Source organism: Cloeon dipterum, chromosome 1, assembly GCF_949628265.1.
Source record: "Cloeon dipterum chromosome 1, ieCloDipt1.1, whole genome shotgun sequence".
Taxonomy (NCBI): Eukaryota; Metazoa; Arthropoda; class Insecta; order Ephemeroptera; family Baetidae; genus Cloeon; species Cloeon dipterum.
Window position 1 is genome coordinate 17,467,260 of NC_088786.1, and position 17,178 is coordinate 17,484,437.

At 38.0% G+C, this 17,178-nt stretch overlaps 2 protein-coding genes across 2 annotated transcripts in view; one reads left to right on the plus strand and one right to left on the minus strand.

Annotated features, from left to right (window-relative positions):
* Window positions 1-9,378, plus strand: part of LOC135934027 (uncharacterized) — a 170,762-nt gene extending 161,384 nt beyond the window's left edge. The window contains exons 6-11 of the mRNA XM_065475535.1: window positions 1,347-1,577; window positions 4,666-4,894; window positions 6,026-6,174; window positions 6,235-6,453; window positions 7,823-8,035; window positions 8,261-9,378. Of these exons, the coding sequence (XP_065331607.1) occupies window positions 1,347-1,577; window positions 4,666-4,894; window positions 6,026-6,174; window positions 6,235-6,453; window positions 7,823-8,035; window positions 8,261-8,370 (1,151 nt within the window). The 3' untranslated portion in view covers window positions 8,371-9,378. The remainder of the gene's footprint in view (window positions 1-1,346; window positions 1,578-4,665; window positions 4,895-6,025; window positions 6,175-6,234; window positions 6,454-7,822; window positions 8,036-8,260) is intronic.
* A 499-nt stretch (window positions 9,379-9,877) lies between these two features.
* On the minus strand, window positions 9,878-15,602 carry LOC135948142 (uncharacterized). The gene is made up of 28 exons (XM_065497289.1): window positions 14,810-15,602; window positions 14,665-14,701; window positions 14,498-14,607; window positions 14,384-14,444; window positions 14,063-14,206; window positions 13,690-14,003; window positions 13,582-13,635; window positions 13,498-13,531; window positions 13,385-13,446; window positions 13,235-13,334; window positions 12,938-13,179; window positions 12,750-12,783; window positions 12,516-12,683; window positions 12,204-12,460; window positions 12,090-12,152; window positions 11,999-12,035; window positions 11,846-11,931; window positions 11,456-11,797; window positions 11,325-11,400; window positions 11,222-11,271; window positions 11,134-11,169; window positions 10,956-11,079; window positions 10,800-10,903; window positions 10,680-10,745; window positions 10,589-10,622; window positions 10,430-10,494; window positions 10,277-10,379; window positions 9,878-10,189 (listed from the first exon to the last, which is right to left on the minus strand). Exons 1-28 carry the CDS (start codon window positions 14,852-14,854, stop codon window positions 9,939-9,941), a joined length of 3,099 nt encoding a protein of 1,032 aa, XP_065353361.1. The 5' UTR covers window positions 14,855-15,602; the 3' UTR covers window positions 9,878-9,938.
* Between the last annotated feature and the right edge of the window lie 1,576 nt (window positions 15,603-17,178).

Genomic DNA, 17,178 nt, shown 5'->3' on the forward strand with positions numbered 1-17,178 from the left:
CTTCAAAATTTAAAAGACTCCAAAATTGAAAGTACCTTTATTTGCCAATAAATGTAATGTTTGTACGGGTGGGCTCGGCGAGAGGACCTCAAAGTATACTCATTTTTTTAAATTTCCCACAGGTAGTGATGTTGAGGTATAACAATATTCCAAAATTGTCCCTTAAAGTCCGTGAAAATTAATCAATTTATTTTGTCCATTTTTGTCCTTCATATCTGACCCGTGACATTTTCTCGTTGTGCAAAGCTTGGAACCTTGGTTTGGACGCGTGCTACAGTATTTTAGATGAGACGAATCTGACCATCGGTGCGCCAACCAACCGCTTTGTGTTAATTCTGGACGGGTTATGCAACGTGGCCGTCAGCCACCCACTTCAGGCAGTCCATCACTCGACTGCTGCGTTAACAATTTCCATTTCCGTGGAAAATCAATTCTATCTTTGCGCGCAGAATGGATGGAATCAATTAAAGTGGAAGCTGGTGTGCGCACTCAGGGCGAGCGGAATAACAAAAAAGCTGCAGATTAGAATGGGATGGAGCGAGAGAGAGCGAGCGACCGCATTTCGCTCAACAAATAGGAGAGCAAAACCCTCAGTCGACCGGCCGGCCAGCGCGCGTGTTCGTCGGCGGTCATGTTTTCAATCCAATCGGGCCGCGCGGCACCACTCCCGCAATCCCCCGCAGCGGCAAAAATGGGTGCCGGCAAGAGTTATTTCATCGGCTCTTTTGTAATCTGGGGGCTGTTTACCCGATAAAATTCCTCTTTCCACCCCCTGCGTGCCGACGCACCTCCTGCTCTAATCCATCGGCAAATAAAACTCGCGCGCGCGAACGGCACTGAATCACGTCTTGCGTCTTGTTTGCTTTTAATTTTCATAATAATTACCGTAGCTGCGATAAATTCTTGCCGAGCAGCACGCTCTCGAAACTAGCTCGCTCGCTTGTTCGACAAGAATTCACCGCCGAGGAATTTTATCGGAGCAGCGCAATTTCGTCCCACGTGCAAGATCTTGTAGCAATCAAAAAGGATGAATCGAGACGCATATTTTAAAAATAGATTTTCTTCAGGGAATTCGTTTCCCTCCAAAGAAATTGTATTCTACATAGTCAAACACACATTTTTGCATCTAATTGATCTATTGAAGATCTCAACATTCCTGGTTATTTTTCATAAGGGTTTGCAGTTTTTTCCGCGGATGAATTTTCTGAAAAAAAAAAATGATAAGATTTTCTATATTTTCCAGAAATATCAGAAAAACACCGAATAGTCTTTTTTCGATTTATTTACGTTTTCAAGTTGATTTTCCCTTGTATTTTTTACAATATTTTTATCGTGAATGATTGCAGCTGAGGAGCTGCAATGCCTGGCGACCTGGAAGGACGGCAACACCCGCTATCTAGTGGGCAAGCTGTCTCACAAGATGGCCACCACTGACGAGGACCGCTACCGGTGTTTCGTGTACGAGCGAAACGCCCACGAGCACCCTGTCACCTTTAGAGTGGCCCAGTCAGGCGACGCCACGTGCAACGGCCTACTTTCAGCCACGGAAGGTTCAAGGACAATGAAACTTACGAAAGGTATGTATATTCCTTTTAATTTTTGTGCAAAATTAACACGCATAAAAGTTGAGCTACTTTCTCATCCAAATGCACTGAATCTGTGCTGAACAAGCCATTGCGATCAGCACATGCTGAAAGCTATATTGGGTGGCAGGTGCACTGAAAGGTTTTGGGATCGTAATTTTGAAGTCTGCCCCACTCAAAGAGGTCAAATGTGAAATCCAGTTCAGTCTTTGAGGTGTCATGCCAAGTTTCAGGCATTTGATCCAATTTTCGATTCACGTGACCGACGTACGTGTTTCCGTAAAGATTAACTTTCTAAATTTGAAACTAAGGAAAATTGTAAAATGTATACCTAGCAAACAAAAAATTCTCCTTAGAGCAGTCGTCAAATTTCAAGCCACTTTTAATTACGTCACCAAGTTTAATTTAACGTTTTCGTCTGAAGCCAATTCAAACCGTCCACAATGGAGAGAAATTTGACCGGAAACAAAACTGGAGCATGGCTTCCTTTTTGTTTTGCTGCCGTACCAAAGCAGCACATTTTGGGCACAAATGAAAAATTTCATAGGCCGGAACCGAATTGCAGCGAATTGCACAACGCGAGATTATAGTTCCGCCCATATCGTGCGATTACAAATCCAGGGTTTTGCGTCGTTCAGCTTCTCAGAAGCACAAGTTAAATGGGCTAATCTGCTCTATTTTGTCTTGCTGGAAGCGGCTCTTTCGCTGCTAATAACCCTTTCTTTTAATGCCTCGGTCGGGTCACGTCATCAGATTACACGGACTGAATTGCCAGCGGAACAACAAACTGCCTTCGTCGAAGCACATTTGTCACACAGGATGTTTCCAGCGTATTTCACTGCCGCTTTCACTGTATACTTCGGCACAAAATTGCGCACTTGGACACAGGCATAACCTCTAAATATTTGTAGGTGCAATTTTTTGCCCAGTGACATTGTCACTTGTTTCTTATTCACTTTAACTTTAAATAATCGAGTTAATCGTTGAAAAAAACTGTTTTTTGAAAATGTTACAATTTTACAATCGAAAATACGGCCACTGGTTTCCTGGAAAATTAAAAAAGATGCTTGGCACGTGTCAGAAAAAAATTATAATAAAATATTAACCATTTCTTATATTTCCATGTAATATTCCTGATTAAATCATCGAATTTCAAAATGCTTATACGCTTTTTTTCATGATCGTAGCCTGAATTTGGACCAACTCTCTCGCTATTTCCTTTTGCGTTTAGCTTTCCCGGATAGAATAGCAGGCAGCTGGTCGATTTTTTGCGAGCTCATCGGCCAGTTGGCCAAAATGCTTAGTGCGAATCAATCAGCGAAATTGGAAAATTCGGCGAACGCACTCGATTGTTGGCATCGGAGTGGATTTTCCGCCTGGCGCCACTTCTCGATGTCTATATTTATTAGCGCCTTTATTGCCGCCACCGCTCTCGTTCTGCGTGCTGTTCGTGTGTGCCGAGGCCTTTTCGCATGGCAGCGCGTTCGCCGCCGCACGCAACCAAGCAACCAACCACTCGAGCAGCAGACGCGAGAGCAATAAAGGCTCCTTCTCAATTTCCTCGAGTGTCCACACATGACAAATTGGCCGTGATACTGCTGCCTTATTCCAGTCCAACAACTACTGCTCCTCTCGCCGGTTCGCAGAATTAAATACCAAGCTTGAAAAACGAAGGTCCAGAAAGACTTTTTTCTCTCTACGTAATTTAACTTTCAATTTAAATGAATGAACCCACATCAAAAGGAATTAATTTAAAAGATAGAATTACACAAAATAATAGATTTTGAGGAGCGAATATTCGGTTCCTAAATTTTCATCATTTTTATTTATTTCGCTGAGTGCTATGTATTTAATTTAGGCATAATGTGAACATTTTGCAATTTTGTAATAATGATTAACTCGGTCACCAGATTCTCTGTGAACAATGACCATTGAAAGAGGGCAAAACTCGCGGGAATTTAAAATGAGGTTGTAGTTCCCCGAAAAATAAATAAAAAAAAAAGAGGAGGGGCACTTGTCTCAGAACACAGGAAAATCGTAAATTTACCGTTTTTAGCGAGATTTTTAGATAAAACCCTGATTTAATGATCAATTTACTGTTTTTATAGAAACAAAATAAAAATGATAATTGGTTTTCTCATTCCTATTATTATTTTTTCCGATTTCCTCGTGTTTCCTTGGAAACAATTACATATTCTGGCAATTACCCGCCTGAACGGTTTGTACAATAATCCGGTCTAGGCATCTTTTCCTCTTGCTGGGGATGTCGGGTTCATTTATTGAATTTGACCGGCCGTAAATAAGCGGCAAGGAGCTTGATGCAGAGCAAGTCAGCCTGAAACAGGCCTCGTTGCTGCTACTGCTGCTGCTGCTGTTGTTGTTGTTGTTGTTGGCAGATAAATAACGCTTTTTCACCGGTTGTCGGTCCAGCGCGGGGCGGCCGGCTGCTGCGTCTTCCCACGCCCGGGCTGCTCACGCGATCGCACCCTTTTCCAGCTCCTTCCTCGATTAATCATTAATTATTTTGCTGGCAAGGCGGGGGTCGCCGGCCTACGCAACCTTGCCGACGACGGAATTCTCATTTGCTATAAGGAGGCGCAAGAATTAAGTCCACTCCAGTGAGTGGAGAAAAGCTAATTTGATCTGTCGACTGGAACCGACACAGCGTCGTTTGCATCGACGAGAAAATCTAATCCAGAGTAATCCAGCAAAAGATTATGTTCACAAGAAGGGATAAATTAAATTAACCTCAGAGCTAAAAAAAATTGTATTTGTGTGGAAATTAAAATGTGGCAGTGCATTGAAGAGTTGCTTTTTAAGAAACTGTAAATTCGTATATGTAATAATTATTGTATTAATCTTGAATAAATTTTACGACAGTATAGCTTGTTATTGGACAGAAAAATAAATTGCATTAATTGCAAATGAGTTCTGTTGTTGCAAACACAGTCCTCCCAGTCTGCAAATTTTCCTCCGACATAAAAACTGGTATGTGTTATTGGTACTGATCTAAATCCTCTCTTTCCTCTCAAGAATATTTTTGCAAAAAATTGACTGCATTTTCCACCATTTTTTGTTGCAGAGGTGCACTCGACGCACTGCCGATACCCGACGTGGGTGACTGACCACCATCACTGGCACACGCTGGACTACAAGCAGTCGTTCCAGTTCTCGCACAAGAACGCAACGCTGCGCATCTCGAACGACTCGGACAGCGAGAACGCCGGCAAGGAAATGCGCGTCGTGTGCCACTCGATCAACGAGTCAGGCGAGAAGCAGGTCACCCTGACGGCGCACGTCACCGTCGGATGGTAAGCACGCGGCGCCTTTCCCCCTTTTTTTCAGAACGTACGCCGCCAGCCGACCACTCAATTAGAGCACTTCAAAGCGGCATCGAGAGCAGGGGACACGGGCCCTCATCGCGTAATTGGGGCTTTGATTTCGACGTGTTGATTAGGGGCTCTGATGAGGGTTCTAATTAGCGTGTGGGTCGCGATTGCAGGAAAATCTGTTTGGATATAATAATTTCAGGATGTAATTATTGTGATTAGAGACTATATAGATTCTGGGTAATTTCCAACGGTTACTGTGCTATAATGAAAATTTGAAAGTGTTATTTATATAAATGATTAAGTGTCTCCAATCTGTACCTTACTTATAGAATCAGGGTCAATTCTGGAGCACTTTTTTAATTTTCCGTGCCCTTTTATGACGCTCGGTGGGCTGCATGTTTGTGCGAAAATCGGAGTTTGGCAAAAGGTGGGCAGTTGATATAAAAAAGCTTTCCAGTTTTATTTATAAGAAACACACCAAACCCTTTATTACTACTGCTTTTAGACGAATAAAATATATGAAAATCTTTTTTTTTTAAATTGGTAATATGGAGAAAATTCCTCCAACAAAAAAAAAACCCCTAGAGAAACGAACCTCTCCAATTCAAATTTAGCGTCCTGTGTCCTTCATGTGAAGCCCAAAAACTTGAGAAATGGCAAACTTGTAAAAAACAAATAAAGTCCAAAATATTTTATTCTGACGTTTTTAATTTTTCACGTGATGATTTTATTTTAAGTCAATCAAAGTTGAGAAATGACGTTCTGTGATTAAAATTAATTCATCTCAAAGCCTTTTTAGTTCTTTTTACATTAGCATATTTCAAGTAACATAGTCAGTATATTTAAAATATTAAAAAAATATGTGTTTTGTCATACGTTTATTAAAGAGAGCTATTTTCATGTCCAGAATTGGAATAAAAATTCATGTAGAGTAAATTTGTTCACCTATAAGCTTTTGACCAGCACATTTTTGGAAAATTTGTCATGGATTTAAATTACAAAAAATGTCTCATTTATTATTGTCTAGAAAAATAGTCATATTAAACAAAGAAAGAAATGTACCCCCATACGAATGAAATAAATTTTCCTAATTGTCCTTTTGCATTGCAGCGAATCTGGCTACGTGTGCATGGTATTCCACCGGCGCGACGGCCACGTGATCGAGCTGCAGCAGACGAGCAACTTCGCCCCTGCGGCTGACGAGGCGTGTCACCCAAACAACTTCAACGCCGCCGCACTGCCCTTCGCCACGCTGATAAGTATGGCCCGTGCGCTGCGGGTCCCCTCAGGTCATGTTATTAAACGTGTCTTGGTTGCAGCTGCGACGCCCAAGCCGCGCACTTGTCCCAGCATCGGCCGCTACAACGTGCTCGGCGTCAACAGGGACGACGGCAAGGCGGCCAGCAGGAGGACAGGCGCCGCCTCCGGCGCCGCCAGGGAGGCTACCTGCGCCGACGACATTGAGTCCATGTTCGTGGGGTGCTCTAAGTCTGAAAACCTTGAGTTCCACTCGGCCTGTACCAGTGATAGTGTCTCTTGTAAGTGCCAAATCAAAATTTCCGTTGATATATTTATGAATAATTAAAATTGAATAAAATGAAATAATATTTCAGATTGAAATTTTTTGTAACTACTCAGGGTTTTGCATATAGTTTTACCGGTTTTTTGTATATTACGATATAACCAGACTCTTTTCCAGCATGTTTTGGTATAAAAATTATGGATTCCTTTCCCATGATTGGAAAATCTAAACCTATATTATCATTTCGCTTTGATATACACATTTCTAAGACGTAAAAGAAACAACTTAGGGCATTCAAAAACGATTAATCACTTTTTACTTATTTTTGGTTTTCCCCACTTTGCGCCAGTCACAAGGACAAACGCATTTTCAGATTAATGATCAATTTTGCATATTAAGATGGTAACTCTTGGTAATTTCACTTTTATAACTAAAAATATAGATAGATAATTTTACTGAACGCCAATGGCGTGCTACTTATACATATAATAGAAAAATTCAAGCGGTAAAATATAGTCTTATTTTATTAAGTGATATGATTGAGTGTTTATTTTTCTTTTTGTATGCGACGCAGCTTGAGATAACAAAATAACATGTTTTTCGCAGTGAAGAAAATTGTGCATTCCAATTGGTTATTGACTGCAATTTATTACCATTTGCATTTCTCTGAAGAATCTCAATGATAACAATTATTTTAATGCGTAAAAAATGATAACCGTGAAACGCACGTGGTGAACATAAAGCAATCTTTGCAATTTGATGTTATCTAATCATCATTGCAGGAGTGGTGTAGAAATTTCGGTCAATCAAACTTTTCTTCTTAACCATAGCTGTAATGAATTTATCATAATACATACAGTATTATTTGTACTAGGCAGAGAGTACTCAAAAATCATTATTTATAAAACAATCAGTCTGTACTAATTTAATAGCCAGTCTAGATCTCATTCTCTTATCCTCTAAAAAAGCTCTTTTTAGAGAACGAGATTTAGCACATTCCAAATTATGAAAATCATTTAACTAAAGATATGACTAAAATGTAGAACTTCCATCATCAATTTTTCAAACTGCTTAATAATATATCTAGTTAAATTTCTGTGGTTGTAAACCGGAATTTTCTAGCAATTTATAATTCGTTGTGAATAAAATACGTGTGAAACTTATTAGCAATCATTTCAGAAATTGCTTCCAAGGTATAATAATTAAATTTATTATTTGTTCCCAACAAAACCCTTTTTTACCTACAAATTATACAGAGAATTTTTGTTTTATTGTGATGAAATTCAATTATATTTACATAAAATTAAAATGTGAAAAGGAAAGCAGTTTTTCACTGCCATATTTTATTCGATTAAAAACAATTATTAATTCGGTTCGATTTTCAGCCTTTGCCTGCCACGGCAGCTGGGAGGACAACGGCACCAACTACCTGATCGCATCGCCCCTGAGCCGGCGCAGCACTGGTCCTCCACGCTTTTGCTTCATCTACACGGAGAACGAAAAGGGCCATCTACAGTTCTCCAGTGTCACCGACACCTGCACTAGAAACATTAACCCTGGCGTCAGTGGTGCTTGGGTCTTCAACGTCACTAATATAGGTGAGGATGCAAGGTTTTTTGTGCAGCACATGTTTATAGATGTTTTTAATAATTTATTTTTTCATTTTCTTTAAGACAAAGAACTTAGAGGGAATTTTCGCACATACGATTTTAATAAATTTACAACAGAATGTTTGATATTCGATCCCTTGAGAAAATCATTTTAAAATCTTTGCTTTGATTTTGTTTTAATTGTACCCTAACACAAAAACTTTTCTTACTCAGGTCACTGTGCCGAGAGCACGGCCATGCAGAGTTCTTCTGCCAAACTAGCCTGTCAGAGCTGGTTGCTGGTTGTGAGCAGCTTTCTCGCCGCCTTGGCCGCCTCGAGATGATTCCGCTGCTGAAGTCTAATCAGAGACCTATAAGTTCTGAGAGCAAGAGTGATGAATATTTTTACCGTTGTTGTTGGCTGTTGACTAGGAAGGGAACAATCGAAGCAAAAAGAGTATTTAAGCGAAGACGAAGTTGATGAGAAAAAAATTTGATATTTGTGATCCGAGTGCGACCAGTGCAAGACTGAATTACACTGACCTGAGCCGTGCCGTGTATAAGTGTTTCATTTCAACTCGCTGTTTTCATTAATGATTGTGAGCAAATTTTAAAGAACGCCGCCGGAATTGAGTAAAACATGATGCAAATAGTGCCGACGTGGGAGGCAGAGAGTTTTCTTTCTGCACAAACAAAATTCGAGAAAAAAAGTGCTACTTAAATCAAATTGTCAGAACAGAAAACTCAAGCGGAAAACCAAATGTCATCGTGAGTGAAGGATATTTCTTACTTTAATCCTGTCCGTTTTGAATCAAAACAATTGTCTGGATCATTTCTGAGTGTTTTTGGCTCCAGGTGTTATTTTTCTCTCTTTCTCTCTTTTGCTCGTGACAATATAACTTTAAATTACAAATACATTATGTAACACCGATGCAAGGAAGGTAAAAATCAACATAATTAAAACAAAAAATACATTATATACGTCTCTGCCGGAACACGCGCGTGTTGAAGTCGGTCCAAGCTGCAGCACGAGACTTTGACGCTGATTCTAAAGGACGTACAATCATATATGAGAAACTGTCATTACACACTCACGCAGCCGAGGAGTGCAACAAAAGTACGGCCGAAAATGTAAATATGTCTCTCATTGCGCGCATGTACCATGTGATTTCTTTCTTTTTTGTGAGCGTATGTCGGAATCGAATGACGTGAAAGGAGAATTTAACAGCAAAAGTATGAAGTTTGAAGAGAATTGAGAGAGTGTTGCTTATTGATGATCATCATAATTATTGGTATTTTCTTGTTGCTTTGCATAATTGACTTAATAAATGTAAATCACTATATTTACAAAATCGCGTCTCATTTTTAACCTGGAATATAGCCGCTGTACCAGCTGTACATTTTTTATGGCGGCTGCCTGAATAATGGCTGCATCCGAATACAGGGCAGCGGTGGCTGGCGCGGATGACAATATTTTAAAAGTTAAGTTTTATTGTTTAACAACCCGAAGGGCCTGTAGGCTCGAATTGTTAAGGCATTCTCGTTAGTTTTAAAGCAATGGGAGATATTAGAGCTGTGCATAGGGATCTAATACATAGATGGCAAAGGTTGTTAAGTTATTTTACTTGAAATACTGAAATAGCGCAACAGGCTGGGAGGCGCTCTGGCGCCAATTCACCACTTGCTGGTTTTCGCACCTTTTCCAGTGGCTTTATAAGCCACTGGCATATCAATAAAAGACTTTGGTGCGGGGAGGCGAAAAGATGGCCAGAACAGACGTTAAAAAAAATACTGACTGGCGGCCTACTTTAGGCCACGGAATAAGGTTCAAGGACATTGAAACTCACAAAAGGTAGGTCTATAATATATGTTCACTTTAATTAATTTTAGTTCAGGTTTCCTAAAAGTTTCGCTACATGCTCATGCAAATGTATTGCATCTCTGCTGAACAAGTCTTTGCAGTAAGCACATCCTGAAAGCCATATTGTGAGGCGGGAGTAATGTAGGTGCACTTAAAGTTTTTGGAATCGGAGCTATCCTGACTGCCCCACTTAAAGGCAATGTCCACTGGAATCTTGCTGGGACACCACGTGAAATAGGGCAACAATTTGGTGCTGTATGCTGATACAGAATACATAAATCCCGCTCTCCTTGCGTTTCTCACTGCAATTAAATTACTCCTATTAAACTTAATTCGTTGTTAACGGTAAATCTTGGGGTATTTTAAGACTCGAGGAAAGTTTTACAAACCTGCGTCAGCATCTAAGAAGCATTTAAACTGATCGTGGGTGTGAAAATGCGCGTGAGTCATGCCCATTTCGCAGCACTTGACCAATGGTTCTGAATGTTCGATCTATGAAGATTTACTAAAGTACGATAGCTAAAAATGATAAACTACGTTACTTTCTCGCTTGAAACAAAGTACTTCCTCTCGCACGCTGAAAAATAATAACCGGCTCCATCTGGTGCTGTTAACAAAACAGAAATAGATGGGTTAAAAATTGAAATGGATTTTGCACTGTAATAAAAGAGATTACAGTGTACAAACCACGAACAACTCACCAATATTATTTGAAACTTGATTCACCAAAGTGGTCTAAAATTTAATTTTAATCATAATTTTCAACTGCACAAAGCATGCAATCCAACTTACATTTTGTGTGCATGTTATTAAACCAAAGGGGCAAAAATCTTTTTCACTTCCTATAAACGGAGCAGGCTGCAAGGACTCCATATAATAAATCCCCATTTTGCTGAAAAACACTTTACATACAGGAAAATCTGTGGCGGCATTCTCAACCATAGCTGCAACGACAGCAGGTGCCTTTTCCACTCCACACTTAAATAATCGGGCCCCTGCCTCACACTCGCCCAGTACTAAAAGAGACATTTGTCATTAATTGAATTTGAAAATGCCATTGAAATATACCGCCAGTCGGTTGTTTGCAAACGTCGAAAACGTCAAAGCTCTTTTCCACGTCGTTGGAGTTTGCGATTGCCGCTTGAATTAGCCTGATGATTTCAGTGTCGATAGTGGCCCCATTGACGTCGATCTTAATTTACAATATGAAATTATACAAAAATGTTCAAATTCAATTTAGTATTACCAATTCCAGACTCTCTCCCATGCATTTAATGTAGCACTAATACGAGAATCGTGTAACGATAAAGTTTCAAACGTGGAGAATAAAATACCTTCAGATTAGGGGTAAAATCCAATTTTTTTAGCAGACTATCAACTTCACCTTTAAAATTGTGCGATGAGAAAAAGCTGACACAAGAAAATATTTCTAAATACTCTCTGTAACGTTAAAAATCTGCTGGCACTGCCGATTCTTTGCGTTAGCCAAACTCTCGCCTTTCGTGTTCTCTGCCTAAAGTTATTCAATGAAAAAAGATGCCCCCTATGATATGAACTATTATTGTTACTTCGCAAATGTACGACAACTTAGAGTTGCAGTCAACTGCCTGGAGTTGGACGCCGATATCCACGTCGAGGACTCCGCTGATGCAGGTTGAAATTTTGACTTCTGGAGGCTGTCCCTGGCTCCAAATGACTTCATCCATGTTGATGAACTTGTTTCTGCCGCACCACGCGTACCTCATACCCCCGTTTTTGCAGTCGAGGTAGGCCCCTGAGGTCCAGAACGGGGCCAGGTTCTTTTGGGAAACGTTGACGAGGCAGTCAAACTTGGACTTGGACTCAAAACTGATGAGTCGAAAGCCAATACTCTCGCATCTCTGGCGAGCAGCGTCCCAAGTGTATTGTACCTATACAAATAAATTAATAATTATTTCCAGTGAAAAAGACTAATGCACGGTTATATTTGTCCTGTCTGTCGTCGCATCCGCAATGATGAAGAATTTGTTACATTTAATTATCCATTCTCCGAAACTCGGTGCATCTTACAAAAGGCAATATTTTTATTATAATATATGCTCTCATTAAATATTGCAGGTATATGAACAAACTTTTTAAAAATCCAGTGGATTCGTTGAACAGAGAAGGCTGTGTATGTTAATAATAATCAAGGGTAGGATATAATTATTTTTAAAAAAATACGTTTCTTGCTAATTTCGTGGGACAGTCCTGTCTAACGCATGTTGGTTTGGTGGTTATTGGGCCCTAAATTTTTTTTTAAAACACACGAAACAAAAGAAAAATCTTTCTGTGTACTCTGCAGGCAAACATTCTTCTGTGACTGCAGTTTCTGAATTCGAAAGTTCCTCTGAATGCTAGTGTCACGTTTGTTGTGATTTTTTCAATCTGGAAGCCAACACAGTCATGACTCCCCATCAGACTGACGTTCCCGGCGTCATTGAGTGGAAACACCACCGAGCTGATGTCTAACTGGCTGGTACACCAGATCGGACCTTTTGTAGCGAAGTCGTGACGCGTGCCGCCCGTCCAGTAGTTATAATTCTTGTCCCAACCTGGCAAGTGTTAAGATATGAATTTTTTATTTTTATCGTGATATGCGTGTACAACCTTTTAAGAGGTTAAATGTGAAATCCAGTTCAGTCTTTGAAACAAACGATAGGGGCGTCATGCCAAGTGTCAAGCATTGGATCCAATTTTCAATCCAAGTGACCAACGTGTTTCCATACAGAAAGGTGGCGCCTGCTCCGTTCTCCCAGAATCCGTAAATTTTAGGTGCTGACAAGTGAGATGTAACCGGAACAAAAAAATAACTCAATTTTACTCAAACAATATGCTATATACTTTCCAGACTCCCATCCGTGTCAAAAAGTCTAGACTGAAAATTTCAAAAGAATTACTCCGAAATAATCACATTTAAAAATTGGTTAGATTTGCATTTTTTGAAGCAGCAGGAGTTAGACAAGTTGCCTCAATGGTCTGAAAGATTAACTGTTTAAATTTAAAGCTAAAAGGAACATTTTAAAATGTACCTCGCAAATAAACAAATTCTTAGCAGAGCAGTCGTCAAATTTCAAGCCACTTTTTATCTCGTCACCAACGTTCATTTCAAAAACAAGGCAGTTCGCTGAACTTTGATGTAACGTTTTTGTCTGAAGCCAATTCAAACCGTCCACAATGGGAATATTCGTGCCTTTGTCCGAGCACCAAAATCGGCAATTTGCGTCGACTAGCCCGCCTGTCCAGTAGGAAACTGCCGTCTGCTTTAAAATCTCTGCAGAACTCCGATTTTTATTTGAGATAAATCAAATAGAATATATGAAAATCACTATTGAGAGACGAGACGCATCGGTGCTCAATCGTAGACGTGATTCTCAATAGTCGCATTTTCTGAGCACAGCAAGTTTTCTTTGCTTCCGTTAGATTTATCTTCACATTTAAATTAGGATTTATTAATATTTTTAAATAAATTAATTTACTTTCGTGTTGCTGACGAAATATTTTCTACCGCATGATTTCAAAAACCTGCCCTCTGTTGAATCTGAAATAAAATTAAATCAATCAAAATCAAAATTATCAAACTGTTGAAAACCTTGACTGAGCTGCATTTGCTTCACTTTTGCTGGCTAAATTATCATGATTGAATTTAACATCAGCTTTGTAACTATTTTCTAACCTGTGACACACATGAAACTGTTGAAATACTACCGCATATCGGTTTACACGTAGTCTGAAGAAAAATTATTTAGGTATGTGTCAGAATATTTATAAAATTTTCTTAAACAGTGGTAGTCGTTGAAGTAGCTTTTGTTGTTAATGGCAACAACCCTGATGTTGATGCTAATTTGGTTGTTAGTGGCATCAATGTTGTAAGCATCACAGTAGCTGGCAATTCAAATTGAGAGGTAGATTTTGGAGATTTTGTTTGACCATTGAGTGCGATTGTTTGCGTCAAGACAGATCTAGTAACATCCAAAGTCGAATCTGCCGCTGAACTCGCAAAGTCAGTTGCCATTGATGTAACTGCTGAATTTTCCGCCAAAGTACTATTTTCTTCTCTAGCTTTTGAAGTATCAATGATTGCATTCTGAGGGATTGCTGCATTTTCAGAACCATATAATATTAAAAAAACGGCGTGGTATTAAGCAAAATTTTACTTGGACCTGTAGCCGCTTCAGGAATTTCACTTTTAGCGATTTCTGTAGACACACTGATGGAATCTAGTGAGTCACTGGTCGTAGTTTCGCCAGCAACTTGCTCCTGTTTCGCAGAAGTGTATTCTGTCACCATACCGGCGTTACCTTTTAGAATAATTTTGTTAATTTCCAATTATAAAATTTGGTTTCGTAATTTTCTAATATTTTACTGTTATATTTTTCTATTATTTCTCAATTTTTTGAATAGTTGGCATTCAAAGCAAAATAAGTAATTCCAGAGATATGCCAAAAAGTACGAAGTTAAAATAATTTAAGCTCTACCAATTGCAGACAGGACTTCAGTAAAAAATGTTGTTTTCCCCCAGCTTTTTGCTGTTGTTTCCTTTTAACATTTTCCCGTTAGTGCAACTTGAGTTTTTTTTTCATTTGATTCACCGGTATTCGAAAAAGACTGTTGTTCCTCGCGTTTATATTTTTGCCAACCGATAGACAGCTTTTTTTCCCGCAACATCTCACTATGTAAATTCTTCTCAATGGCTTTTTCCCTATACATAATGTAAATAATTTAGCACTAATAAAAATTCAAATTATGATTTTAATACCACTGTTCTTTCTGCCTTCAGGAGCGTGCAATAAATTCTGGTCACAAATAATTTACACAATTTTTCGATTAGAAATAATTTAAATTAATATGTTAATATTCTTGCTAAATATATACATTTAATAAAATTAATTGAGTATTCATACCAAGGAAACAGCAATGATGATTGTGATATGAAGTATTTTTCTCATCTTGACAGTAGGTATATTTCAACCAAATTAAGCTTTTGAGTGTTTCACTAAACGAACTGAATTGTCAGCGGAAACTTCCATCATTTAAGCACATTTGTCATGTTTCCTGTGTATTTCCCCGCCGCTTTCCGCTTTCACCATGTTCGTCGGCAGAAAATTGCGCACCTAGACCCAGGCATAACACCTGAATATTATACATAAAACGCGAAAATTTTTGTTGCTCAGTGCCATCAGTGACTTGTTTCTTTTCCACTTAAAACGATAAATAATCAATTGCCACGAGTTAATCCTTGGTAAAAACTGAATATTTTAAAAATATTTCAGTTTTTCAAATTTCTATAAACTATAAATAGGAAATTTAAAATACTTTAAAAATTTTCAAAGTTTTTATACATTTATCAATGGCCAAAAAGAGCGATTTTCATGTCCAGAATTGGAGTAAAAATGTATATTAGAATAAATTTGTTTACCTAAGCTTTTAATTAATTAATGGTTTATTAAACGCAAAATATGCGTGCAACACTCTACATCTAAAGGTTAATCAATTTTTACACATTTTCGCTGCTTCTCTCAAAGTAAGTTTTCTTGCTGTACACTTTTGGATATGATATTTTTCACAAGTCTCGCCACAGAACTTACATCTGCAATCATAATTAGGCTCATAGTGAAACGTTGCATTATTACAGAAAATATAGTGATAGCCATGACAAGCAAATCTTGCAAAAATATGTCTATCAGGAAAATCAGGGCCACGCCAGTTGTCATCAATCATAGTTTCAGTCTCAAAAAATTCAGAGCAAATTAACAGTCTATTTGTTTTCTTTTCTTCACAGAACTATATATACACATCAGTCTCTGGTAGATTTTGACCAGCATTTTTTTTTAAATTTGTCATAGATTTAAATTACAAAAAAAATATCATTTATTATTTTCCATAAAAAAATCTAACCCACAACTTATCATAAAAATATGAAAGAAGCACCACAAAAAATGAAATAAAATATTCCTAATTTTCTTTTAGCATTGCATCGAATCTGGCTCTATACGTGTGCATGGTGTTCCACTCTGGCGCGACGGCCACTTGATCGAGCTGCAGCAGACTAGCAACGTAGCCTCTGCGTGCATACCTAATACGCCTAATACGCAGCATCTGCGTACAAAGTAAGAAGAGTGAAGGGGTACGTCATTTAAACACGGACGTTTTACGTTTTAGCATACCACTTCCTGAATTATTCCCACGGAACTTGCATATTGTATCGTGCGTCACATCATTAACAAGGCTTTTCTTGTTTTTTAACCGAAAATAATAAACCACGCAACGTTTTGTAACTCTTTAATTAGCAATCTTTGTTGCACGATAACAATTTAGTTCTTGTCACCGTGAAATCTTTTGATGAATAGCATCAGATAATTTCAAGAACTTTTTATCAGCATCCATTGATTGACAAGTGCGACCCTCTTATTCTAGCAAGTGAACTATCGAGAACAATGATAAACGCTACTGAAAAGCCTATATAAGCATATAATGATAACGTTCGGAATGAGATTTTCAAGCTAAAATAAATTGTTTTACTTTAGCCAAAAATATTATTCTTTGGCAAAAAATTCGATTTAAATGGAAACAATTCTTCAATAAGAATAGAAAGATTAAAATGCCACAAAAACTGATTGTACTTTTAATAACAATATTATTTGCTTATTTTAATTTCCTGTATATTTATTTTGAATTTAAAAAAATCAACTATATATATATATATATATATATATATATATATATATATTAAAGAAAGTGCAGTATTAAAATGGTTCAAAAAGTATCGAACACGGTAGAAAATTCAATGATGTGATTTTAAATTTTATCAAAGAAGAGATGAATTCAACAAAAAAGGAGGACATTTGAAACTTATTATTCATAATGTATTCAGACAAAAAATATCAAATTTTAGATGGTAAAAGTGAATTGCTTTCTACTGTTGGGATCAGACCAAGAAAACTTTACAGAAATAATAACTAGAAAATACTCGAAAAAAAAAATTAAAGAAGCCCTATACATATGTATTAAAAACAAAAATGAGTTTTTTTCAGGAGAAAAAGTTTTAAGGGTCAAATAATGCTTGAGAATTGTGCTGGAAACGGCTAATTAAAAAGAAATATACATTTTTTTAATGTGAAATTATAGAGCCCTAATTGCGATATAAAAAAGGTATACGTTAATTTTCACCGTAGTACACATCACTGCCTTTGCCACTGACAATGAGGGCTTCAACTTTCTTCTTTTTTGTGGAACTTATGTCCCTTCAAAATTAAAATGCAACTTTTTAAAA